This window comes from Monodon monoceros, unplaced genomic scaffold (assembly GCF_005190385.1).
Source record: "Monodon monoceros isolate NGI ecotype Baffin Bay Population unplaced genomic scaffold, NGI_Narwhal_1 Super_Scaffold_5, whole genome shotgun sequence".
NCBI lineage: Eukaryota > Metazoa > Chordata > Mammalia > Artiodactyla > Monodontidae > Monodon > Monodon monoceros.
The window spans coordinates 43946785-43968157 of NW_021703782.1; the positions used below are offsets into that span (position 1 = coordinate 43946785).

The 21373-nt window shown below is 38.8% G+C and overlaps 1 protein-coding gene across 3 annotated transcripts in view; it reads right to left on the minus strand.

The window, feature by feature from the left end:
- Positions 1-21373, minus strand: part of FOCAD (focadhesin) — a 311528-nt gene that overhangs the window by 63735 nt on the left and 226420 nt on the right. For all 3 annotated transcript variants that reach the window (XM_029202338.1, XM_029202336.1, XM_029202339.1), the window contains exons 22-27: positions 20297-20389; positions 14101-14189; positions 10888-10932; positions 5943-6051; positions 2908-3024; positions 160-398 (exon numbers count right to left, since the gene is read on the minus strand). In XM_029202338.1, the coding sequence (XP_029058171.1) occupies positions 160-398; positions 2908-3024; positions 5943-6051; positions 10888-10932; positions 14101-14189; positions 20297-20389 (692 nt within the window). The remainder of the gene's footprint in view (positions 1-159; positions 399-2907; positions 3025-5942; positions 6052-10887; positions 10933-14100; positions 14190-20296; positions 20390-21373) is intronic.

A 21373-nucleotide genomic window follows, 5' to 3' on the forward strand; every position in this document is an offset into this window, starting at 1 on the left:
GTGTGTGTGTGTGTGTGTGTGTGTGTGTGTGTGTGTGTGTGTGTGTGACAGAGAGAGAGACTGAGAGAGAGAGAGAGTCGGGGATGGGGGGAGAGAAAGGGACAAATCCTCCACGTAAGTCGCAAAGAGGAAAAACAGGAATATTTTAATAAACTGTACCTGAGTTTCTCCTCACACAAGCGAGAGAGAAACATCCCCAAAGCGAGGCCCATGTGGATTTGCACGGCTTGAGACTCATCAGCACTTGGTTTCCCAGGTAACCTGGCAGTCAGCATGTTCAGGATTTCCTCAACCTTCTCTTTGCAAGAGATAATGAAAACTGGCACAAGGAGAGACAAAGCCGTGGCGGCCGCAGAACGTGCAATGGCACTAGCTGTGTTTTCACCAGAATAGGATTTCTAGGACATGCCAAAGAAAGAAAACAGGGGGTTGGCCTTTTGTTTAAAACATGAAGGACGCACACCTATCACAAAAGCGCGATACAACAGTGCAAGCTTCTCCTAAATCCACCCTTGCCACCCAAAAAATAAATTTTTTTTTTAATAAATCTATTTCTGTGTTTACCTACGGGTTACCTTCTTACCCTTAGTAAAACAATTTGCTACTAAGCAATCGATTGACTAATAATACCCTTTTAAATTTGAAAAACCAAGTTATAAGTGTCTCCTTTTAAAGGGTGTGAATTCCCTCACTATAAAGCCTGAAACAATATCAGTGTTTGCAAAGCCTACATGTGTATATAATGAGAAACCCCAAGTGAAGCTATCCAAGCTTGCAGAAACCACCAAGCCACATCATAAATGTCCAGAAAGCCAGGAGTTTTCTGGGAGAGAAAAGAAAAGGGGTTAGGGTGAGGGCAGTTCAAGTTTAGTTACAGAGGGATAAGTGTAAGTTTGGCACAGGGATCTATTGGCAGATCTCCCAAAATTTTTGGTGGGAACGCTTCCCAGTAGATGGATTATTTCCTACGGGGGGTTAATTCCTTTTAATTAAAAAGGAAGTTGAAATCCTAAAAGCCTCTGGTTACAAAGCAATAACCAGCTATTCAAAATGAAACGGAGAGCTCTATATGCTCCTTTCCTATATGTAATTATGGGAAAAGAAATGAATAACAACCCTAATAAAATGACAGGGCAGCTGAATGTGAACAGTTTCTACAAGAGTCCTGTGTTAGAGAGCTCCACCAGACATTATATAATTTATAAATATGTCTCAAGTGGGGAAGAAAGACCATTTATCATTCCTCAGTATCACCCACTTCAAATTTTCAGACACACCATAAAGGCCGTGTTGTCCCTTGCAGTCAAAACACATTAAAAAGTGTTTTTAATTCTATACTCGTTTGCTCTCTAAGCTTTAGTACTTTAAGGATAAAAAGCAACATGAACTAAGGGATTCTTTAAGTTAATATAGCACTATTACAATGACGATACTACTCAAAATGACCCAGCTGCTAAGACAAGGGAAATAAAGAAAGTAGCTTTTGAAACAGGGCTTTGAAAAAGTATAATAATGCAAGAATCACAAAGGTAAGAGGCAACCCCGAGCTGGCTAGTAAAGGCATTATTCTTATTGGATTGCAAGAACTAAGCAGCGCTATTAGAAGTCTAATACAATATCCCGTCCTGCTGAATATCTGAACCAGACAGCTACTGCAAAGACCTCCATATAAGTTAACAAGGTTTTCATCCATCATTAAAGAAATAAGAAAACTTCTGACAGAAAACAAATCATCGTAAACAAAGTACTTCTTTGAGCAAAATCTACCTTCCAATTTAATTCTACGTTATCTAGTAAGTCATTTTTTGTCCTCAAGTATAGTAAAAAAAAAAACCCTAGTTCCAGACCCTAAGCCCCAGATGGATACATACCAGGTCCTCCTAAGGGCAGGAGGACAGAGGCACACAAAATGTTGTACAAGGAAGACCTAAGGCAATGAAGTTTCAGGCTAAAATCGTGATCTTAGCAACAGTTCAGGACTTGTGCTATATTTTAACTCAAATCAACTGTAATCCTCTGCCACTCAGCTGATTGTCCCATGATCCCTATAATTCCCTAAGCAATGGATAGTGATAAGGCAGAACCAAAATAGTTCCATGCAGATACAGAAATAAAGCATGCACTACAGCCAATAAAGGGAAAATGAAACCTAAACCAACAAAGTGTGTTTTCAATTTGCTTCAGATCTTAGCATATAAGCATGAAGAAAGAGAATGACTAAGTAACAGGTGCTTTTTTATGATCAACAATATTACTTTGTATGTATAGAGCATTTCACATTTTCAAAACATTTTCCTGTAGATTATATAATTTGATCCTCACAATCTTCTACAAAGTTGGCAAAGCATTCATTTTTACCTTCATTTTACAGGAAGGGAAAATAAGATGATAGGTTAAGTGTCAGGTCAACCGTCACAAAACTACTAAGAGGTGAAGCTGGGGCTAAAATCACTGTAGTTAATATTGCTCAATCACCTCATTTTATAAACAAGGACACAGTGGTCCAGACAGATTAACTGAACTTCCCCTGGTCACATACTCTGCAATGAAAAGCACTAAGACCAGAAACTCACGGTCCTCCGTCTTCAGCCAACGTTTATTTTACTACAACTGTAGCGCTTGACTCTGATTACACATCAGAATAACTTAGAAAGCTTCCAAAATGCTGATACCCAGGACCCATTCCCAAGCAGTTACATCAGAGGTGAGGCCTATACATCAGTATTTCTTTTTTCAATATGTGTATATATAAAGTTCCCCAGGTGACTCTAATGTACAGCCAAGGTGGAGACATATCTAATATATAGCTAAGGCTAAGACTTACACTATATTATGGATTTCACATGAACAATTGATATAAGAATCAACGCTTGAGTTTTCTAACCATTTTTTATTTCTCGAACTTACATAATAAAACCAGGAGAAAAGTTGTCCTCTGGGCTGGTAATGGCTATTGACAATGACCAGAAGAGTATCAAACACCATGGAAACCCACACTTCCATTGAAAGGAAATTAGGTTGAACCTGCAGATGAAGGGAAACATGAAATGATAATGGGAAAAAAGAAAAAACCTAAACTTTATTTCTAGAACCAGGGTACAACCTCCTTCTGTATGAAAGAATGAAGTGCTGTTATTAAAAACTAAACTTCACCTGCCAGGACTGCATGAAGTAAATAGGTATTTGACAAATACACATCCTCACCTGTGCCCCAATGTGAATAAGACTTACCTTTCATACAAGACTTAGCAGATGTGAGAGGATGAGGGCTGCAAAACAGAACAGATCTGGGAGCTCCTTAGAGCTCTCCCGTGTTCAGTGAGGGTAACATGGTAGTTAAAGGGAGAGACGTGCAGAGAAACCAACTCAAACTTTCTCATTTCTGACTTGTCATTTCAATAAAGCAGCTGACAAAACGTTTTTACCATCTCTAGCATTTCTGCTTACTATCACTATACTTATCACTGAAGAATCATCACATTTGCCTAGCCAAGTAAGTAAGAAAACATAAATGATCTTCCGTTTGGAAAAGAAGAGGAAAGAGAATGCAAAAAACAAAACAATGACAACAACAAAACCCAGCTCAGTAAAAAGAGAACTTGGTTTAAAAAAAAAAAAAAAAATCATTCATGAGGGACTTCCCCGGTGGTCCAACAGTAAAGAATCCGCCTTCCAATGCAGGGGACACGGGTTCGATCCCTGGTCGGGGAACTAAGATCCCACATGCAGCGGGGCAACTAAGTCTGTGTGCGTGACAACTACTGAGCTCGCGCGCCTCAACGAGAGGGCCCACGTGCCGCAAACTACAGAGCCTACATGCTCTGGAGCCCACGCGACACAACTAGAGAGAGAAAAAGCCCACATGCCACAACGAAGAGCCCATGCCCCACAACTAAGACCTGACACAGCCAAAAAAATAAAGAAAAAAAAAAATCATTCATGACCATGGATGTCAAAAAACATTCATTAACTCACACGGTGCAAACTATAAAGGTCGATGCGGTGTTAAGAAACCTTGGAATTAATTCCTTGAATCAGACAAGACCTTCTTCTTAAGATCTTTAGTTGTTGGTCAAATGCAGATTTGAATGAAGTTTGAAAACTTCAACTTTAATCAAATAATGACATCTTGAGTTTATATTGAGTAATAGCCAACGGCAAGGTTATCAAGAATAAAAGCAAAGCCCCATCTTTGGCTTGTGAGGCTTCTCAATGTTTTGTGTACTATGTGCCACAACACAGGACAAAGGTTGTGGGAATAAAGAATAGAAGGCCCTGGAGCTCAAACTCTGAGCTAGACCTCCAGTTGTTACTGGGGCAAATGACCTTTACAACTGGTAGTCTGACATAAAGAACACCAAAACGAAGGGATCCTAGGAAAGCATGTTTACTTTTTAGAGCGTAGGTCTACCTAGCATGTTGCCTCTGCTAAAGGATTCCACGGCTCTTTCAAAGATATGAAACATTTCCACTCTAAAAAATTTTCATCTTTCTCATTATTAAAATAAGATTCTGGGCTTAAAGGTAAATTTTCATATGGTAACTAACTACATTTTTATCCTTCATGCGATAACTCCTTGGCCTCCTTCCCTTCCCCACATGTAATACACATTTGTAGCTTTTGCCACACAGCATTATTCTCTTGTTTATTGGTAAGAGCACCCTTTGGGGAATTCCCTCCTCCACGATTTAAAGCTTGGTTAAATGCTCAATCAAGCTACTCATCCTACCCTGCTGAAGGTGTAGGCATGGGACCCACGGGATTTCGAATCTTAAGTGAGTGACGCAAAGACAGTAAAGGACTATAGCTGATCCATCCCAGTAGGGGTGGTCTGCTGAAATGGTTCATCAGTACCTGTGTGTGGACTCCCCAACTTGCCTCCTGTTCTTCTCCCAACTCAGTTTTTAAGCTTTGCCTTCAATTCCATGGGATTCCAGATTCCTTATTCTTCTAGTTCCTTTTTAATTTAAATTAGAGTTGGCTTCTTGCCCAAAAAGAACCCACCAAAAAACCCTACCATGAAAAAAGAATACATATGGTCCATCGGGCACTCTGTGGGGACAGAGATAGGCTGAATAGTATTGAATAAAGCCCAATTTTTTGCAGCAAGAAGTGATGATGCTGATGATAATAGTTACTATTACTGACTATTTACCAGCCACTGTGCCTTTCATATATTATTTCATTTAATCCTAACAATAACCCTATCTGGTAAGTACTGTTATCCCCATTTTACAGATGGGGAAATAGGCTCTGAAAGGTGAGGTTACCAACAGTAAGCCAGAGAGCTAGTAAATGCAAGTATTAGGATTTAAATCTAGGACTCTCCTACTCCAAAGCCTGTGTTTTTTAACCACTTGACTATACTGTCTCCAGATAATGATAGCTACCAGAAAACGGGGCTTAAAAGAAGAATAAATCCATGCCTTTTTATTTTGACAGATATGAATTATCTGAAAAAGTACATTGGAAATGAACATTGGCCAGCTTGCCACATGTTTAATTAAGAAATAAATGCCTTGCAAAAAATGAATAGGCACTTTGTCACTGACATCTACAATTAAAATGCAAAGTGCAATTTTTTTCAGTCAGTAAACACTGCTTATTTATCATTTTTTTGACATCATTGTTCACTTTCAGTAAGCCTAGTTAACCTCCTAAGATTGGTTACCATGATGTAATCACAAAAAGACAAGCCCTGTTGCATAAAATTGGTACCTTCAAATGGAAATGACCACTTAACTGTGATGGAGAAAGCAAAACAGAAAAGCAGCAAAGAAAAGTGTTTTAGAGGACACTTAAGCTTACGGTATAAAGATGCATAGGGTAGCACAGCCAATGACTGTAACCTCCTAAATTCAGGGCCAGGCTTTAGGAGAAGTCTCACTTTTCACACGTTACACAACCAAAGGTCAACTGGTTCTAATCACCCTTAACTCACCTCCAGGACACCCTCAGAGTCTGAGGAGAGGCTGGCTTCATGTTTGGAAACGACGACAGCAAGGCTGCTTAAGGCTAACAGCGCGTTGCCTTTGACCACTGGGCTGTCTCTGTTTAAAAAGAAAAAAATTCCAAGAGAGGATTTGGGCGCATTAACCGGGAGAAGAGAAGGTGCTATTATAGGGAGGGCAGATGAGGTCAAAAGCACTTCCATCCCTTCACAGAGCCTTGTAAACACAGGTCTGTTGGTTCCCTGATGGCAGCAGCTTCTTTCCTCCTTCTGACACTAGTGCTGATTTTTAATTCTTCTTATAAATGTATGGTCATTATGCTTTGGGTAACCTAAAAAATCTAATAAGCTCATACATCTAAGCTTCTTCTTCCTAAAATTTTTATTTCATCATTAGACCTTACATTTCCCAAGCCATCTTCTTCGGTGTCATCTTTGGCCAATATAAAAATGTACTGATTTGTTTTGGAAACACGGCGAAGGACAGTTGTGTGAATAAGCCCAGCAGAATGCAACTGGCCCCTGGCTTTTCTAAAGCACTGGTGTGTGGAATCAGCTTCTAGTGAACCACTTCAGATGGCATACTTTAACAGCAACTGGACACGCTGGCGGCTTTCCTCCGTCATTATCATTTTCCCCTTCTTTCTCTTAATATGCCAAAGCCAGCAACCTTAAAGTCAGTCTGTAACATAATTCAGAAACCCTAGATAAGATGCAAAAAAAGCTTGCTTTTAGGCTATTTGCATAGAGAGTTGTCTTTTTATATCACTCAAATGGTAGTTTTCTAATATTGGCAATAAAATCTTAAGTTTGACTTATGAATTTGGTATCAAGAAAACAATCTTTTAAATACACTTACCACTGGAAAATGTACATTTAGTATTATTCCATAATTCCAAAGTAAGCCTATAGAATAAAATCCCCAGTGGGACACTGATGAGATGCTCTTGGCTTGCGGACTTCATCGTAACAGAACTCAGACAACACAGCACCCTTACCATCGGATAGTTCAGTTCTCAGGGAGTTCTACGATTGTGGGTTCCCAGAAATGCAGAGAATCCTTCCCCAAACCTGGACTTGAGACCTGAACTTTAATCAGTGTGTACATCCAAGAACTACTCCCTTGCTTACCCTGGTGCAGGAATAGAGCAGATGGGCGGGATGAGGAAGATTTCCAGCCCTGCTCCCCATGCAAGCCTAGTGTCTCCAGCCCTAGGCCACAGTCATGACTGAACATGTGAGTTAGTGAGTATCAAAAGGTTAGTATACACCTGTGTTCTTGCATTTTTGTTTCCATTTGGTAAGAATGGAACTCAGGACTTGCCATTATCAAGTTCTATCAATCCATCCATTCCTTCCTTCCTTCTCTCTCCTACTCTCGGGTGATTAAGCTCAGTGAAGGCTTGCTCTGCACTCTTGACCATTTTGTTCATCTCTTCTTAGATCATTCCTCCATGAGGCCTATCATACATTGATAAGACAACAACATTTACACTGAGGGATGGGGCAGGGGGAGAAAACAGAAAGGAAGCCTTGAGGTTGAAGCAGTTTTGCAGTGAGGATTACTGGGAACTCCTATAGCTAACATTAAAATCCCAGGAAGCAAGGCAAGATGTGGGCATGCCCGGGTGCCCTAGCCAGAAAATCATTTAACAAAATCAAAATTAAACCCTTTATTTATCGTTTTTTTGGTGGCGCAGTGGTTGAGGGTCCGCCTGCTGATGCAGGGGGCACGGGTTCGTGCCCCAGTCCGGGAGGATCCCACATGCTGCGGAGCGGCTGGGCCCGTGAGCCATGGCCGCTGAGCCTGCGCGTGCGGAGCCTGTGCTCCGCAATGGGAGAGGCCACAACAGTGAGAGGCCCGCGTACCGCAAAAAAAAAAAAAAAAAAAAAATCCTTTATTTTAATATTCTCCCTTTCCTTTAACTGAGAATACCTTGAAGGCTGCTCTGCTACAAAATGGTCACGAATCCCTGAAGTAAGATTTTAAAAAGTTTTAAATTCTCAGTGAATTTATCACCCTGGAGAAATTCTTAGATGGTCACCAGAAATTGGGTATCAAAATCTTTTAAAACAAGAATATTAGTCAAGATGACATAAAAAGTGTCTTTTTAACCCTGAAATTCTGAAAGAAAATTTAGCCTCAGTTTTAAAACAGTACCCCAAATCACTGTATTTCAAAAGTTTCTCTGGTCTTGACATTCCTGAGCATGTATTGTTCTTGTAAAATGGGGTAAAATGTATTTAAAGTCACTGGTAATTAGACCTTTGGATGCAGACTAAATGCATATTTGGACATTAATCTTTGAATAGGAAAAACTAGCTCACAGTCACAATGCATGCTTAGGCCAAGTTACACATTTCATAAAGGTACGGTGGTGACTAGCTCTCTTTTTTTTTTTTTTAACATCTTTATTGGAGTATAATTGCTTTACAATGCTAGTTTCTGCTTTATAACAAAGTGAATCAGCTATACATATACATGTATCCCCATAGCTCCTCCTTCTTGCATCTCCCTCCCACCGGTGACTAGCTCTTGAACATCTCTTCATTCCCCACTTGCCTTGCAGTGAGTTATGGAGAGAAGACACTCCATACATACACAGTGAGACAAATTCAAGGAGGAACTGGCCAGGTGAAACTCTAGAATAGGTTCAGCAAAAACTCTTCACCTTGTTGATTACATAACTATCCCCTACCAGTTAAGCAGCAGTGATTAATTTGCATAATAAACATGTCAGCATCAGTGCAGTATTTATCTAGGCAACACCACTGACATTTTAATTAAATTGTCCTTTGAAACAAACAGATGCCATTAACCTAATTAAAAAGCTCAAGGAAGGATGAGCTACCATGATGCTTTCTTAGGGACAAAGTATTACATTACATATTAGTAAAGTGACCCAAGCCTTTGGGGATTTTTATCTTCAGGTTCAGATCTATTTAATTATTAACAATGAAAATAAATTTACATCAATCATCAGGTTTTATCTGTGTTCTGATTCTCCCTTAGTCCTATCCCTGATGCTTTTAAAAATGCTCTCAAATGAGCAAATCAGTCTAATGTTGTGACTAGTGTCTTACTTCCTACATTTAATTTATGCCTCAGAACAAAATAAGCCCTACATTGGCCCAAAGTAGCCTGTGGCAGCCATGGTCCAAGGAATAGAAGGCTAAGCTGGCAGGAGATGGTGATGCGGTCCTCACATGATTGGAGCAAGTCAGTGGGAAAAAGTAAAGAGAAGGCAGCAGACTGATTTTTTTCTTCCACTCTATCATTAATCTCTCAGCCTCTGGACCTTAACTATCTCCTGCTCACTTGCTGTCATGCCTAGTATTGTCAGGATTGCTTTAATAAGATAAGGTCTATAAAATACTGGGAAATTTTTGATGAAAAGGTAACACCATGAGAACATAAATTATTTTTACTCCATACCACTGAGAATGTGAACACACTCTTTTTGGGTATTAGTCATGAAATGATGCTTTGCAAATCTAAGATTAAAGTCTTGGTGAACTAAAATTTTAGAATGGAATCTGCCAAAACTACTGGAGAGGCAAAATTACAGTTTGTTTTAATAGAAAGCTGCTAGTTTCTTCAGCATTTGAGCTTTTGTTGCAAGTGTCAGAGCACTGTTTTTAACAGGAACTAAGTAGACTACATAATAGAACAAACTATGAAAGGTAAAGGCCAAAGGCAGCCCCCCATCCCAGCACCTCCTCCCCTCCAATAAGCAGCTGAGTGCTCTCCCACTGTGTCTGCAATTCACCAAACTAGGTAAACAGACACAAAGGAGTCCCTATCAATGCCTCTCTGTACTTTAGTTTTCATTTTGTCAACAGATATTTCCCATTGCCTCCCACGGAATTGAGTGTAGGGGAGGATTACCACTATATTCAGAAGACATGAGGCTGAGTAGTGATCAGGTATTGAGATCAGGTTTTGGAGCGAAGTACCTGCTTAAGAAATTGCTGGTGGAAAGGGAATTCTAAGGTAGATGGTGTTTTTTGGGTTTTGTTTTTTAGGCAAAATCTACGTAGCTACAGAAGGTTCTAGGACATGAGAAAAATAAACTGTAGTTAAATATTTCTAGATAATATAGACTTTCAATACGTATGAAATTCTCTGGGTCAAAGATATCTATATTATTTGGTGAATAAGAAGAAAGGAAGTCAAACAGCAGCAAGCTAAGGCTAATAGTGAAAAGGAGAAGTGTATGTAACTGACATGTAACTTACTACCAGGAACAATTAGGCAGCTTGCTAACCAAGGGACCTGAAGAGACTGTTCAAGCAAGTTCACTAAGGTATAATTTTCTTAGAAAGAGTTGGCTTAAGATAAATAAAAAGCCTCAAGGTAGCAACACTCAAGTTATTTTTGTTAAAACAACCATAATGATATGATGGAAATTGCTTTTTTACTGGGTTTTCACATTAGTTTTTAGTATTAAAAAATTCAATTTTTAGCTAACCTGGGCCCAATAACACCAGGAGAAAAAAAGGAGGTACTACCTTAAATTATTTACCGGTTCACAGTTGAGATTTAATCATCTGTTTGTAAAATAGACATAATTCACATTAGCAAAGATTTTTTCTCCCCTGTACTAAATCACAATCCTTTAAATCTAAGCCAAAGCACAGGGCATTTTGTTAGGTGTACAGCATGGGCACTACTCTGATGTAAAGTTATGTGCCTGCACTGGTTCCTCCGTATTTTCACAGAAAGACATGTAGTAAGAATTAACTGAATATGAGAAAGGATAACAACTGACTTTTTAATATAATAACTGAATTAATTAAATATAATAATTTAATAACTGAAAAGTCCTTTAAATCCTTAAAGTAATGAAATGCCAGAAAAGGAGAAACTGTTCGTACCTGTGAGGAAGAAAACTATTTATAGAAAATTCCTGGTAAGAGAATAAATGGATCTTACTTTGCAGCTGCTTTGGTGACCTCATCAGTCAACATGTCTCGAACCCTGTGATACAGACGGAAAATAGGTATGAGAGTTTATAGTAGAGCAAGAAACCAATCTTTTTGCTTATTCATCAATTAATAAGAACCTCTGGCAATGACTCCAGATCTTAAAACTTCCATGTAGAATTTTAGTGTAAGGTGAATTTTAGTGTAAGGTGAAAGAACTGTAATAAGGGCTTCATTTCCAAGACAGTTTCATATTCCTAGTCCTTAGGTTACTTAGTAGAGGCAGGGAAGGAGGTGAATGCAACTAATGTACAGGCAGTGTTTTCATGGTGTCATCTCTTAAACTGAGTGCTGGGTATACAAGTGTCCTTTATATTATTCTCTGTGATGGACTGAATGTTTGTGTCCTGCTGCCCCAAATTCACACGTTGAAATCTTAACTCTCAATGTATGGTATTTGGAGGTGGGGCCTTTGGGAGGTCATGAGGGTGGGGCCCTCATGAATGCGATTAGTGTCCTTAAAAGAAGAGAGAAGAGAGACCAGAGAGCTTGCTTTCTCTCTGCTCTCTGCCATGTGAAGCTACAAGGAGAAGGCAGCCATCTGCAAACTTAGGAAGCAGGCCCGCACCAGAACCAGGTCTGCTGTCACCTTGATCAAGGGTTTCCCAGCCTCCATAACTGTAGGAAATAAATTCTGTCGTTTAAGCCATCTGGTCTATGGTATTTTTGTTATAGCAACCTGAACTGACTAAAACATTCTCTCTTTTCTGCACAAGAGCTCACCAAAACAGCAATTTACTGCTTTCAAATTGTAGATAATAGAATTTTCACTATGTATGTATGGAAAATAAAATTTAAAATGTTTGCTATGGTATACGTGAAACTGATATAATGTTATACGTCAATCATACCTCAATAAAAAAACAAATGTTGGTTATAAAATTGAACTAAAAGAAAATACTTACATTTGTGGATTTAAAGGAAGGTATGTTCAATTAAAATATTCACAGTTTTTTTCATATAAGAGTCTTGAGATAAAGTGAAAAACAATCATTGACTGCCAAATTTATATTCCAAAGATGATATCATAACATGTTCACTGTACATTTTGAGTTTCATAAATTCAAAGTTTTTATAACTATCATAGAAGTTTTGCAAATATAACTGTATTTGCATTTGAAATATAATAAATTCTTAGCTATTCAGCACTCTTTGAGAATGAGTCATTCTTAAGAACCAAGTTTTTCAGATAGTTGCAAACTGCTCCTTAAACTTGTACTTTATAAAACCATTTGATAGTAAATTTCTCTAAAACGTATTCTTCCTAAATGGAGTATAGTGCATTCAGTGTATTCTTTTACTGGTCAACGTGAAATATTGACAGATGATGACTTGCCTGTACTTCTAGGTAGAGCCACACCCTCCGTTAGTTCCCTCCTCTTACCTACCCTCCCTTCTCTCTGCTGCATCACCAATTTTTCCTTCTCCACTTGTATTACTCCCCTTAGCTTGTGAACACACTATAATATCTACCATCTTAAAAAAAGAAGCCCTCCAGCTACTGCCCCATTCCACTGCTTCTCACACATCAGAACTCATTTAGAAGAGTAGTTTATGCTTATGACTCCAGTTTATCTCTTTCCACTCTCTAGACCCTTCTATAATTTGGCTTTTGTTCCTACAAAACAGCTCCTTCATGGTCACCAGTGACTTTCAAGAGGCCAAATCTAATGCTCAGCTCTCAGTCTCCATCTTTTGTAGTCTCAGAGCAGCATCTGACACAATCGGTTGCTCCTTTCTTGAAACACTTTCTTCCTTCAGCTTTTAAGGTGGCTTTTACGATTCCATTCTCTCTTGGTTTTCTTCCTACAACACTAATCTTCCATCTGCTTTACTGGCTCCCTCATCATGTCCCCCATTTCTAAATGTTGAAGTGCTCCAGGGCTCACTCCTCTGACCTTTTCTCTGTCTTTACTCATTCCCCAGATGATCTCATCCAGCATTGTGATTTTAAATGCAGTCAATGTGATGATGATTCCCAAATTTATATAACCAGCCCTGACCTTACCCCTGACCTCTAGACTCATAGTCAACAACCTACTTGATATCTCCAAAGTGCAGATCTAATTAGGTATCTCAGGCTTAGCAAGTCTCAAACCTGATTTCTACCCTAGACAGACCTGCTTTTCTATAGTTTTCCCCATCTTAGTAAATGGGAACTCCATACTTTTAGTTATTCACAGTCAAAATCTTGGAGTTATCCTTGACTTCTATCTCTCTCTCACATCCTCCATTCCATATGTCACCATGTATATTTGGAAGAGTATTGCTAACAGACCACTCCCCAAATTATCATTTTCAGAAGATGAAATTAAAACTATGTGTAAAGGAAAATAGGAAGTGAAATCCAAATTCTTAATCTCTAATCTTAAATCCAATGTCATAACGTTTTAAACTGCATTGCTATTTTTTAAATGAATCTAGGAAATGTAACTTAGAATAGAATTAGTTAACCGTACATGTGTACATGTGTGCACGCGCACACACACACACAGCTTCTGCTTTTCTACATATGCCAATTGTTAGTAAATAAAAAACTGAAACCAAGTAACCTTTGAACAGATTTTTATATTAAAGAAACCTGTGGCTACAGGAAAAGCTATTTAGATTCTGGGCACTTTACTTAGATTTAGGCTGCTGCAACATTAATCTGACAAGGTATTCATCACAACCCATGTAACAATTTAAATTGCTTTTAATGTGCCAGCACTTACACATTTCTAGATAATATAGTGGGAATTCACTGGGGGACATCTGCCAAAGAAATTAAAGCCTTGACATGGTAAAATTGCTCCTAATAATGAAGATGTCTTGGGGAGGGAGGAGCAGGGGAGTGGAAGGGTATTCCTTGACTAAATGAGTGGGAAAAACGCAATTTTCATTCAAAAGCATATAAAATAATCAATTATAGGGAAAAAGGGAAAAACAAACCATTTCCACACTGCTTTAGAAAACAATAAAAATATTTAAAAACCATGAGTAAAGTGCTCCTTCTTTGATCTGGGGAGGAAATAGAAAATACACCTATCACATCTTCAGCCCTTTGCCCTTCAGGCTCATACAGAGGTTAAAATTCCAACATTAAAGCCTTTAAAGTGGTCACCTTCTCCCTCACAGTTCATTTCTCATAACAAATAATGAGCACAGAAAGCCATCCCCTTACCAGAGCCAGGCTGTGCTTTTTTTGTATTGCACCTCCTCCGGTCCTTCTTTTCCATGTTTTAACTGCAACTCCAGCTCTCCTATCCTCCCCTGCAAAAAGCACAGCATCAATCAGCATGCAAACTCTATGGCCAAAATTATCTTAAAATTTCTTTGGAAAACACTTAGGTAACAATCCTTTCCCAATTGGCCTTAGGTGTTCCTGATAAGATATCAGATTTTGACAGAGGATGTGTGAGGAGAGAGAATTATATCACTGCTCAGGGATTTCCACATTCACCAAATAAGTATATCCTGGAGAAGTTGTATGTTTGGCAAATTTAGTGCAGAGCACTTCATTTGGGGATATCTATTAAAAGCAGATTTGAAGTCCATAGGTCCTAATCAACAAATCCCCTATATTGTAAAAATCTGCCTGTGTCAGCAGCTGACAATTTCAACTGACATGATACCAAGATTGGGGTCTGGGTACCAGTATTCTAACAGAATGGTAGAAATGAGTAGGAAGTATATAACACTTAAGATTTAGGTAATGTATAACAAAAGTTATTCTCAAACAGATGCATATTACATTTCTATTTCTTGACTAAACTTATAGATATAATTCTCAACCTGTACCATGCAATAAAAATATAGCTAATATCATCATCCCTTTAAGGGCAATGCCTTCAAATATTTATTATCTGTTCTATTTTTTTATACTCAGGATTATTTTGACCAGATGCTTTCCCCTCTACTCCATCACCAATTACATTATTTAAATGTAATTGAAATTCTGGTTTATTGATATACCCTGAACTGAACAAGAACTCAGATTGCATATTGCATTACTGAGTAATACCAAACCATTTTCAGAAGTGGTCGTGCGGCTCACACTCTCACTAGCGGTAAATAAGAGTTATGGCTGCTTCATATCCTCACCAGCATTTGAAATTACCAGGCTTTTAAATTTTTACCATTTTGGGAGGTGTAAAATGGGGCCCATTATGGTTTTAATTTTCATTTTACTGTTTACTGAGATTGAGCATCTTTCCAGATGTTTAATGACTATTTGGGTTTCCTATTCTGTCCATTTTTCTATTGGTTGCCTTTTTCTAATTGATTTTAGAGATCTAAGGTGTGCTCTACAGAAGAAAAATTAAACTCTCTATATATTCTAGAGAGGGAAGCAATATAGCTTTAGGTTAAGGATGTGGGCTCTGGAATCAGGATGTCCTGACCTAATGTCATTTCCACTTACTTGCTGTGTAAGTCTGGGCAAGTTACTTCACCTCTCTAAGCTTCAATTTCCATTTGTAAACTATAGCAAACACCTAACTCATGGTATTAGAGCATCACATAAAAGAATGTGGAAAAGTGTCTATTTAGTGCAGTGACTGGTACCAAATAACTGCTACCATTACCAGGTTTGCTGTCAAAAACAAACTCTCCTTATTATCTTCTTATAATCTATTCTCTCACGAATATATCTAAATCCTTCTTGAAATAATTCATATTTTTAATCTGTACACTCTCAAAGAGTAAAAGGTTCCCCAAAATGTAATATCCAGACTATAAGGTTGCATGCCCTTGTATTTCTCTCATATACTCTCAGTTGCTAGCCTGTAAGCTCACTGAAGAGTACAAGGATGGTTTTATCCATCTAAGGAGTCCCTGTATTTTGCACAACCTCCAGCACACAGTGCCCTGGGGCTCACCAGTTCAGGCACTCTGAGATCTGATGGGCATTCTGTTCACATCCTTCATAGTTTCTATTTACTTCAATCATGTTCATCCCCATCTCCGTGTTTTCAATGATAGAATCCTGACCCTTTCATTCTCCCTCTGTCTCTTGGAGCAAGGTATCAGAGGTGATCAAACTGGCAAGATACTGATATTAATATTTAATATTGATAGCAGCCTCCCAAGAGGGTAGGCAAAATAGAAAATCATGCTTATTGCCTTCTGTTTGTTATGCTTCTTAAATCATACCTCTTTCCTCCTAAAACATTTACTTTCCATAATGCTTTCCAAAAAAAAGACAAATAAGAAATTAAAAGGTTAAAAATCTGTTCAGAAATAAGCAAAACACAAAAAGGCCAGTATATGTGCAGCCTCTTCAGAAGGCCTACTTTTCTGATCTCTCCTGTAGCCATAAACCAGTACAACTATTCTATAGTGACTAAGTAAATTTCTCATTTTTTCTTTCTCAGAGTCTCGGTTCTTCTCAATCTCCTCTTCTGAAAGGTCTCTAATTCCTTCTACCCAGTCCCTGTTAGGCTATTTATTCAGATCTACTTTGCATCCAATTCTTCACCTACTGATAACAGAGATCCAATGGCATTTAACTCAGTTACCTCTGGTTCTGGTTAACAGCTGTGGTTAAGAAAGGGGGTAGGGTGGGGACACTCACTGGGAGAGAAAAGGTTGAAATGAGATTTTTAAAATAGTTATTTATTTATTTATCTTTGGCTGTGTTGGGTCTTCGTTGCTGCGCACAGGCTTTCTCTAGTTGTGGCGAGCAGGGGCTACTCTTTGTTGCAGTGAGTGGGCTTCTCATTGCAGTGGCTTCTCTTGCTGCAGAGCAAGGGCTCTAGGCATGCAGGCTTCAGTAATTGTGCTCACAGGCTCTAGAGAGCAGGCTCAGTAGTTGTAGCACACGGGCTTAGTTGCCCCGCGGCATGCGGGATCTTCCCGGGCCAGGGCTCAAACCATGTGCCCTGCATTGGCGGGCGGATTCTTAACCACTGTGCCACCAGGGAAGTCCTGAACCGAGTTTTTTGGATTGCCTGTAGATTCCAATTATTAATTTATCTATTCTTCTTCCTTTGTAAAAAAAAATCTTCAGCCTAGGTAACCACAAGCTTGCTGGTTACAGTGAGCAAATTTTACCTAACTCTAAACCTGCACATTAAAGACAAACAAACAAACAACCTTTACAAATGGTCAAAGAGTAATCTACTAGGGATCACAATTCCTGACCGGTTTTGATTTCAGATTATTGTGCAGCCAGCTGACTAACTCAGGAAACAAGTATCTGCAGTCAACCTGTTTTAACTCCTCTGTCCTGTCGGAGGTCATATTCAGAGTCCCTAAGGGCCCTTTAACCAAAGGCTGGAGACCTTAACCTCCTCAGCATCCCACAAGGGCAGCAAGGTAAAGCCGACCTGTAGAGGGCACTTTACCAAAATGGACTTGGAACTGTCTATCAACTCGTATCTGCATTTTTCAACTTCATGGGAAGAAATCCAAATACCTCCCCATGTCAACCACTTTGATATGCTTACAATTCAAAATCCGACGTTCTTGTGGAAAAATTAGATAAGGCTGGAAGCTGACGCCTAAGCAAAAGCCACTAGAAGCATTCAAATTGCAAACATTCACATTATAGTCAACCTCTGGGAAATAATGTAGAATGCACCTTTTAGCGTATCTCCCAGGCTTATTGAATAAAACATGGCTCCTCTAAATGATTCTCTAGTCTAATGCTACGAAATATGTCTAACACCAGATGGAAGTAACTATACCTCCTGTACTGAACGAAGAGTTATCCTCCAGGGTGGAAATTCTTGATATAGATGAGGAGTTTGGCAGTTCCTCTAATTCTTCTAAGATCCCACAAATTCTGTTTAAGTGTGTGGGCTCATTTAAAAAGACTTGTTGAACAGTTAAAATGCATCAGCATACTTTCAAATAATAGTGATAGCCTAGAAAGCACTGCTGTACTTTTCAAATAATACTGAAAATTTTATTATAGTCCCTACTTTGAGTTTCACCTCTTAATCCCCAATTCTCAATGGAACTAGGCTTATTAGAAACCCAAAGGAAAGAGATTTTAAGTGATAAATAAATAAAGATACACACTATCACCTACAACAGTAGAAAAGCAGAATAATTGACCTGTGTTACTAAAAATACTCAGCTGGCTTTTCATAAATTGATCTGTCCTCTAAAATATTAAACCAATTTGCATTATTTATAACAACTAATGACGGTGTTAGGGAAAATGCATGATGCAGTGGCCAAGGCTGAGGCTCTGGAATCAGACAAATCCAGGTTAAGTTCCAGTTCTCTCATTTACTGACTGTTAGATTTTGTGCAGTTTGCTTTGCTTTCCTAGCTAACCCTGCTTCCCCATCTATAATCCCATTCTACATGAGGCTACCAACATCCACTTCAAAGAGCTTCTGTAAAGATGAACTGAAATACTATACATTAAATGTTGGACAGACACTAGTTATTTAATAAATGGTAGCTCTTGTTATAAAAAAGAAACCACCGAGGGTTTTTTTTTTAATAAGTTGCTTGTCATCTGCATGTTATACCATAATCCTACTCAATTTCGCCTTCTTTATGCTAAGAGCTAAATAAAATTCTCAGTACATGCTGCAGGAGGAGTTGTTCTTGCCAGCTCCAGGTGCCTATACTGGAGTACATCCTCTATTAAAGCATCAAAGATTTGTACTGGCATTGCTAGTGGACACGTTAGTCTCCTGCACTGGACTGGGAGCTCACTGAGAGGAAGGAGTGCTTTATTCCTCTTTCTATCCCACACACCCGGCACAGGACCTGGCCAGTAAAGTACGTTCCATAAATGTTTGGTGAAGGAAAACACTGCAAACTTACAAAGGGAAAAATGAGTGTGCGAAAAAGTGCATACTCTGATAAGCAATCTCACTCTTGAATAAAAACTATAATTGGTTAAGGGTGTGTAGGGGTAATTCATTCATTCACTTATGCATCTACTCAAAACAAAGTGGCCAGATGCTGCTGAGGATAAAAAAGTGTGTAGGCCAAGCAAAAGGGTACAATGGTTCCAAGGGAATGTCTTTAAAATGCAGATTCCAGTTTAGTTTGGGGAACCATCTAAAACACTGTTGTTCAGAGTAGGGTTGATAGACTGAATTAAAAGCACCTGGCAGCTTGGTAAACATGGAGATTCCTGATCTCCTATTCAGTTCCAGTGAACCAGAATCTCTGAAGATAAATTCTAGAATGAATATGTTGTAGCAAGGTTTTAATTTGAGAACATCAATGCTGAGATGCTTAGTCATTCCTCCGGTCCCACCTCTATCCTTTAGGACAGCTGTTACCTTTAACCATAACACCTCATTTCCTAAGCCTTCATGAAAATCTTATTTTGGGTCATAAATTACTTAAGTAATTTAGATTTTTTCTATCATCCTTAACAGAGAATTTTAAGCTAGGAAAAAGGATTGAGTTAGTAGTTTTTTCCTTATGCAATTAAATGTTCATATATTCCCAAACTGATTAAAAATTATTTCTAATTTTAAAAACTCACAAGCTATAACTTATAATATTACTGGAATAAAAGAAGTCAAATTGAGTGTAATTCATTTATTTAGTGAGCACTAACTATGTTTTAGACACATGTCAGGTTCTAGAGACGCAACAGAGAGGAAAACACAGCTTCTGGCTTTAAGGAACAGAGCCAACTGGAGGGAGGCCCCAGACATATAACTAGGGTGATAAGGGCTTTGAAAAGGGAAGCATGGGTTCTAAGGAGGCACACAGAGAGGGAAGGCACACAGATAAAACCATGTAAAAAAAACAAGTAGAAATTTGCCATTCCAACACGTGCCCCTTTCACGACTATGACAACTATAAATACAAAGTGAAACTTATTCCTGGAATTGAGAAAAAGGGAAAAGCTGCAAAACCAGCCTTGAAGAGGCAGAGAGGGAACGGCAGTGCCTGCAACAGAAGGAACAGTGTAGGTAAAAGCCAAGAGGTAGGGAAGACATGCTGAGTTTGGGAAAACAAAGAAATTGAGCAAGGCCGAAAATTCAGGGGAAGGGTTAAGAAACGAAGCTGGAGATGTAAAAGCAAGTCCAGCTCGAGAGGGCGCAGGTACAGAATGAAATGATGAGCTCAGTTTGGGACACGCTCAAATTGAGGTGCTGTGGGACAGCCACCGCGGATATCTGGGACAATGAGAGGCGTTCACAGAGCAGCAGGACATCGGAGAGGAGCGCTCAAGAGGCAGCTCTGGATGGAACACACATCTGGCGGGGGGTGGGCATCACACTTAAAATTTAAGTGCAGTTATATATGCATGCCTCACATTCTTTTATGAGCAAAAATAACCGTTGCCTTTTTGATAGTGCTATTTTTCTAAGTGCTCTTACACTAAATACGTATTTGTAGTAAACCTTAAGAGACACACCCTAGAGCAAGCCACCCCGTGGTTTCATTACCTGTAAAATGGCATGATAAGCACGAGTCATATATGCGAGCCAGGCCTGTGGGAGAAAAATTGCACGGTGCCACTCGGAAAGCTGGATGTGAACCTGTGGGAAAAATGTACCAGGACATAAGTTAGGCTGCACAGTATTAAAACAGAATAAAATGAAAACTGTATCATCAATTCTCTCTTTCCCTTCATTTTCTGTGGTCTGGATTCTGAAACTAACCAAATCAGTCTAGGATCAGAACCACAAATAAGATCTTTCGGATATTTTCAAAGGAGAGGAGCTTAGAGTCCTGTAAAGACAAAATACAGTAAGCCTGGAATTTTCTAAATTAAAGCAAATAAAATCCTACAATAATAACAAGTTAAGATGTATGTGTAATACAAATATGTCCTCGAAAATCAGGGGGAAACTCTGTAAAGCCTCTTGCCAATGTCAGGAAACTAGGTATTGTCTAACAAATCCCCCTAGTAATTTTAAATAAAAATAAATATCGCTCACATCTTGGACTTCCAATATGACAATTTCTGAAGTAATAAACTTAAATTGCCAACAGAAATATCATGTTGTGTAGAAACCAGGATGTTAAGAGCATGCAAATGAGTCCCGCACACAGCAATTGAGCACACCACTAGATAAATGCCCTTTAATCAGTGTGGGTAAACAAGAGAAAAATGATATATGCCAACACTGAAATCCTGTTTCTGAAGACAGGCCCAGACAAAACATCTGGTTTTCATAGTCATTTCTGTTTCTACCTATTAGTATACTGCTATCTTGCGACAAATCTTCCCAGGTCTGCTTCTGTTAAAGAAAGATCACTCAAGAAAAAATAGTCACAGTGCATCACATTTCATGTTTCCTGTAACTCATCTCATCTAAACTCAAACAACGGAAACTTTAGTCTGTGTCTTACAGACAAAAAACAACAACAAACACACAAAAAGGACAAATTTCTACATAATTACCCCAGAATCATGATAACTACAGTGTTTAAAGAGATTTTACTGTATTATAGAAATTAATTTTCTCAAGTGCTTTGTGATGGGGAAGAGAACAGCCTCTCTGAACACAGTTGGTTCC